The sequence below is a fragment of the Telmatherina bonti genome, assembly GCF_933228915.1.
Source record: "Telmatherina bonti genome assembly, chromosome: 4".
NCBI classification, from domain to species: domain Eukaryota; kingdom Metazoa; phylum Chordata; class Actinopteri; order Atheriniformes; family Telmatherinidae; genus Telmatherina; species Telmatherina bonti.
In genome coordinates this window covers 27,107,602-27,113,601 of record NC_136622.1, presented here as the reverse complement: position 1 = coordinate 27,113,601, position 6,000 = coordinate 27,107,602, and the positions used below count along the sequence as shown (strand labels likewise).

General features: G+C 40.8%; 1 protein-coding gene across 1 annotated transcript in view; it reads right to left on the bottom strand.

Annotated features, from left to right (window-relative positions):
* Window positions 1-1,077: 1,077 nt before the first annotated feature.
* LOC306754660 (membrane-associated guanylate kinase, WW and PDZ domain-containing protein 1-like) overlaps window positions 1,078-6,000 on the bottom strand; it is a gene marked incomplete at its 5' end in the record, with an annotated part of 99,689 nt that continues 94,766 nt past the window's right edge. The window contains 3 exons of the mRNA XM_079238700.1: window positions 1,078-2,437; window positions 3,935-4,073; window positions 4,211-4,354. Coding sequence (XP_079094826.1) covers window positions 1,344-2,437; window positions 3,935-4,073; window positions 4,211-4,354 — 1,377 coding nt within the window. The 3' untranslated portion in view covers window positions 1,078-1,343. The remainder of the gene's footprint in view (window positions 2,438-3,934; window positions 4,074-4,210; window positions 4,355-6,000) is intronic.

The window sequence follows — 6,000 nt, the reverse complement described above, 5'->3', positions numbered from 1 at the left end:
ACAGTACCATGGTGACGACAGTGATGAAACAATGATTTTGTTGTCATTTATCCAATATATTCTTAATTCATAAATGAAACATAAAACAGAGAATACACACAGAACACATTAAAAAGCAGCAGTCAGACTGTAGTGGCATGACAGCATGGCTCAGCATGGCAGATTAGTCGTCTCCTGTACCAGGACTCTCCGTATGTTACCATCACAACAAGCCACATCAGCTCTTTGTGGACCCAGGAGGTGGTCGGTGTACAACGGTGTGGGCAGAATAAACATGAGGACTAGGTTAACAACTACAGTGTGTGTTCCTCATTGATTACTCTCACTCAGACCTTTCAAATAAAGTGGTTAAACTACATTTTTAAAATTACACATGCATCTTGCACTGGGATAATTTACATTTATTTGCTGTTATGACACATCTGAAAATATCATACTTCATGGCAGCTTCAGCTGGTACTATGGCAAAATGCAGATTTGAATAAATTACTGAATTGTAAATCAGCAACAAATTTAGATGACTCATTTAAAAAAAAACACAAAAAAACCAAAACAGAATTTTGCCTCTAATTTTAAAGTGAGTCAAGCTCCTTCCCAACTGCATCAGTACACACATATGAGCAAATGGGTAAGTTTTCTTTTTCAAAAAAACATTTCAGTGATGCATCACAGACAGGGATACAACATGCTTACACTTCTCCTCCAGTCCTTCAAGACTGAATGTAGCTTGCTTAGGGTATGTGCCAAATCAAGAATAAATAGAGAGAAAATGCAAAAAGGGCAATATATTAATTTAGTAATTTATCACTTTAATATGACCATCTGATCTTAAATTCAGATTTTTTGCTTTAACTTCATTGTTACTTCAGCAGTTGTTGCAAACTAACAGTGTCTTGTGCTATAGTTTCTTCAATAAAGCAATTGAGGTTTGAAAAAGACATCTAAAAATAAGTCAGCAGTTAGAAGTTACCACAAATGGAAGCATGGTTCATACCTCTGAGGGAACAAATATTTAGAGTCAGCAATGCCTACAAAAAGCAATATCACTGATTTCATATGCAGGCACATACAATACCTTTACTATAGTACAACAACCTCTGTTATGTTCAAAATAACTAGAACAATGACAAAACAACCAGTGTAGACTGATAAAAGGATTGTACTCCTGCTGTTTTATGAATCTCTGGATGGGATCACAAGTAGTTAAGTCAATTAAATCGATCAATAAACCATTCGACCAAATAAAGAATAAGAGTTAGTATTGTCAGTAGTCCAATTCCAGTGTATGGTACATAGTTTGCACAGACAGAGGAGAGTGCGGCGAGGGGAAACTCTGCTCTGCTCTAGATGCTGAGGTCTTTAGGGCTTTCTTTGTACAGCCTTCTCTTGGGCTCAGGGATCTGGTTTGAGCTGCGGCCTACTGTGTTATTGTTGTGGCCTGTGTTGTTGTAGGCAGCATTGTTGTGTGCAGCATTGTTCTTCATCATGCTGTAGTAGTCCTTCAGTCTCGGTGCTGCTGCATAGTTCATCTCGTCCCGGCTATAGTTGCTGTCAGGGGAAGAGTCCCGCTCAGCTCTGTATCGTCTCTCCATCGTCCCATTCATCCGGTGTCCCTCCTCCTTCCTCTCTGAGGAAGAGTCTCTCAGAAGGTTGCCGTTCTTCTTGGCTCTATCGTATGTGCGGCCCCTGGAACGTGACAAGGAATCCCCGTTGTTATTCGTGCGCTCAGGGGTTGTCGCCTCCCAGACTCGTCCGGTCATCTGTGAGTCCTTGAGGAGCCTCCGCTCGTGGAATTTCCGGTCAGGGGTGACTGCGAGGAACCCTCCGTCGTCGTTCTCCCTCTCGGGTGTGCGGTCGCGATGTGCTCGCTCGGCCCTGCGGTCCATTGATTTTGCCCTTCGGCGATCTGGAGATGAGGTACGCTTCCTGGTCGGCGAGCGGTCCAGGGAGCCGCGACGCTGCAGATGAAACTTCCCATCCAAAGTAGAACTGCTGCTTGAGATCTCTCGCCCCCTCAGTTTCTCAGCAGCTGTAGCCTTCTTCCCCGAGTTGTCCTTCCTCAGAGTCTTCAGGAGTTTAGAGATGCCGCTCTCAGACTCAGACTTTTTCACTTTGTGGCCTCGGCTTTTCTTGTTGCCACTGCTGTTACTTATGTCGGGAGACTGCTGTCGGGGGGTAGTTTGACTGTGATTGTTACTCCAGGTGTAATGATGATGGGGGTTGAACTGCCGGCACTGGAAGTCCATCTGATCTGACCCGGCCCTGTCCCTGTTCATATCTCGGCCATATGCAGCCTCCTCCAGGCGAGATGGTTTGTGAAGGTCTGGTGGATAACTTGACTCCAATGCGGTGTGAAATCGGCTCTTGGTCGGCAGCTCTTTCACTTCCGGAGTGTTTTGTGCCCCGGGTGTGGGAGGGTGCCCGTCACTGCTGCCGTCTGCAGGAGATAAGAAAAGAGGAGAGACGTGTTCAATAGAGGTACCTCTCATAAGAACGAGGTTGAGGAATATTTTTATATGAAAAAAAACCCCAAAAAAACATGTCACGTATATTATGTTAAGCACACATGACTAGTTTCTGTCTAGGTTCATGGAAGCTCTTGCATTGACATGGCAGCACATAGTCAATGCAGAAATGCAAGGAAATTATGCATGCGTGTGGTTGTTTTGTACTTTATATGACGCATTTCTTCCCTAGAAACAAAAATAAATAAATCATTAAATCAGTTCAATTGATGTGTAAGTTTCAGAGTTCCATTTATAAATGAAAAATAGAAGTTTTTTTAATGACAAATTACTGGTTTTTTTTTTCTTTCTAGGACTGTGAGTTGAAACACAAGGAAATATTGGCATGAAAGCAGGTGCAACACATCGGCACGTGTAGGGCGAGGGTTATTAATGATACAGCAGGCTCCTAGGAAGTCATTCAAAACAAAATGGTGAATAAACATAAACTGGAATAACAAATCAAAAACAAAACAAGTGCGCTTGGTTGAGAATCTGCCAAATGAGACGTGTTGCCATGGCAGCAGTGTGAGATAAGCAATGGCATCAAATTAGTTTTTATTACAAACATCTGGTCCGAAGCCAGAAAGGGATAGGATTTGCATGTGTATGGACTCACAAAAGTTAAATAAGTTGAACTCAGGCATGACAAGACGTAAAGCATGTTTACAGTGTAAACACATCTGCACGCAAACACAAGCAAAAGTTGGATGCAGGTAGGGGATGAGCTGGACAAAAGGGTTTATAAAAGTGAAAGGGAAAAAGATGACAGGGAAAGTGGACAGGGACAGACTTTTGGCTACAAACCGTTGTCTGATTTTGGCCCATTAGGTAGAAACAGGGCTCTCCCATCTTGTCATTCCTCATTGTACCAACAGCGAGATGAGGAGCCATCATCGCTGGAGAGAGGAGGAAGAGCCCAGCAACAAGAGAGAAAGGAAGAGGAGTGGAGAGAAGAAAACAAATAAAACAGACAAGAGGCTCTTTTACAGAATGTCAATAGAAAGAAGAAGGGGTTTCTTGTCAAATACAACGAAAATATTAAGCTTTACACAGCTTTAAAAACACTCAGAGTTATAAAGGTGCCTGAAAATGATCTCCGACAGAAACCAGGAGAAATAGCAGTATGACTTAATCTGAACTGTACTTTTGAGCCTACAGAGAATTTGTATTATAGATCCTAAAGACCGTGAATCCCTTTACCAACTAAAGTGTCAAGCATGAATTCACTGATCAACGATAAACAACAACTCCGTCTTTTTGCACCGTAGCATTATTTAGAATCTGCAAGTGCCTGGGAAATATCATAGCTCTATGTTTCAGATGTACACTGAGTGGATGGGAGAGTATTCTAGTCCACTGTATGGACAGTACAACCAATTCTTGTTATTTACAAGAATAGAGAACAAATCTGCAACGTGTTTACCTACCATATTCAGGTACAGATCCATCACCCCGTTTGAGGACGAGCCGTGCCCGCCGACCGCCATTCTTGATCAGCTCAATGGCCCGTGAATGCTTCATGTTCTTTGTGCTCTCACCATTTATCTCCAGGATTTCGTCTCCCACCTAAAACAGAGAGGCCATGTGACTGGGACAGATGGCTAATGATAGGCTTTCATCAATAATGTGCAAAGAGGAAATTTAGCCTGCCAGAATGTTTTGAGGAGAAAATAAGAGGAAGAGCAAACTTCCTTGTAATGTACCCTCATCTTGCCATTTCTGACAGCAGCCCCATCCTCCGCTAGTCTCAACACATAAAGGTCCATGTTGTATTCCCGTCCACCTCTCAAGCTGAATCCAAAGCCTTTGCTGTCTCTCTCGAGGTCCACCGAGTAGAACTCTGCATCCTGCCAGAAAGAAAAGGGAAAAGAATTAGAAAGTCAGAGAGACACCTGAGAAGAGTGACTAATCTACGGTACACAGAGGAGTGTAAAGGTGAGTTTAAACTTCAGGACCAATCAAGCCATGTCCCGCAAAAACTCAAAATGTCAATGGCAGTACAATACCTTGGAATGCATGAATAATTAATGCTGTAAGTGCATGTGAGTAGGCTGCAGATCACTGAGCAAGGACAACAGAAGGACTGGACTCTAAACTTTCCACTTTCAGAAGTTTCCTCCCAACAAAAGCAGAAACTGTGTCTTCCTGAACATAATTAGCCTGGTATTTTCTTTGCAGAATGCAGAGAGCATTCATGCGTGAGCATGACCATGTGACACCAAAAACCATCATCTTTTTCAATATTTAACCACTGACTACATAAATATATTTATTTATTTTTAATTAACTTAATCTTGTATTGGCTCCATTATATAATGGTGCCCTTCTTCCCCTCAAGTGTAGATCTTTGTTAGATCTACAAGCAGCTTAATGTGGACATTTGCAGATCCATGAGGACAAAGCTTCATAATGACTTACTCTTGTCTGGCTTGTCCTCAGGTTGCATGTCACATCAACATCATGCAGCGTTTTAAAGGTGGGGTACTTTTGCTTTTAGTTTTCTGTAGAATCTGAATCAAGTAATTGTTTTCTTTTTTGTTTTTAGTACTGACATGTCTGTAGCTCTTTGTTTTTCTTTTAAAAATACAGAATTCTCCAATCCTGCATTTAAAACAAATACTGTAAAATGTTAATTGTAAGTGAGAACTATTTTAGAAAATAAACATTACACGTGAACTTATTTCTTAATTTGTGTGTGGTTATTTTTTTTTTTTAATAGAAAAACATACATGCAATTTAGGGTAATGTGAGGAATACAGCTAAAAAAAAACAAAAAAAAACAGCTAAAAATCGCACAAAAATCACAGGAACTACAGGAGTGGTTTTAAAAGTCTCAGACGTAACATGTACTTATATCTACTACCTAAGTTGCAGACTGTAGTAAAGTTAACAAATCAAAATCTAATTTTCCCCTGTAGTATACTTTGTTATTACTGATTCATTACACTGTACCATCAGATGGCTGCTGAACAGGGAGTTTACCAAACATACAAACTCATTAAAGAAAAAAACAAAATCAAAGAAACAAACCAAATCAAGTTCTCTAAGTTGCAATCACTTCATCTGTTGCATTTGTTAGCATATTATAGGTTTACTTTGGTATACTACAGGAAGGCTCCTGTATGAATTAACATAAGTCAGAACATAAGGGGGTTGCAGCATTCAAGGTTTTTTTTTGCTGAACATTTTTGGAACAGTGGAACATCGGGTCCTTACCTCTGTTTAAGAAAACTGTTAGAAAAGCCAGCACTGAGTGACATCGCTGGTAGAATTGTGTAATGTGTTATCCACAGACACCGAATAGAACTATTACTTGGGTTAAAAGACCCACGGGGAAACCTTACATATTTTAATAACGCTAAAATTCACTGCCCCTTTAGTCTGAAAACTGATGATGGTTTAAAATGAGCAGCAGCATAAATCTATAACAGCGTATGTAGAGTGAGTACTGTATGTAAAATTCCCAAATTATACAGTATAATCATGCACACTT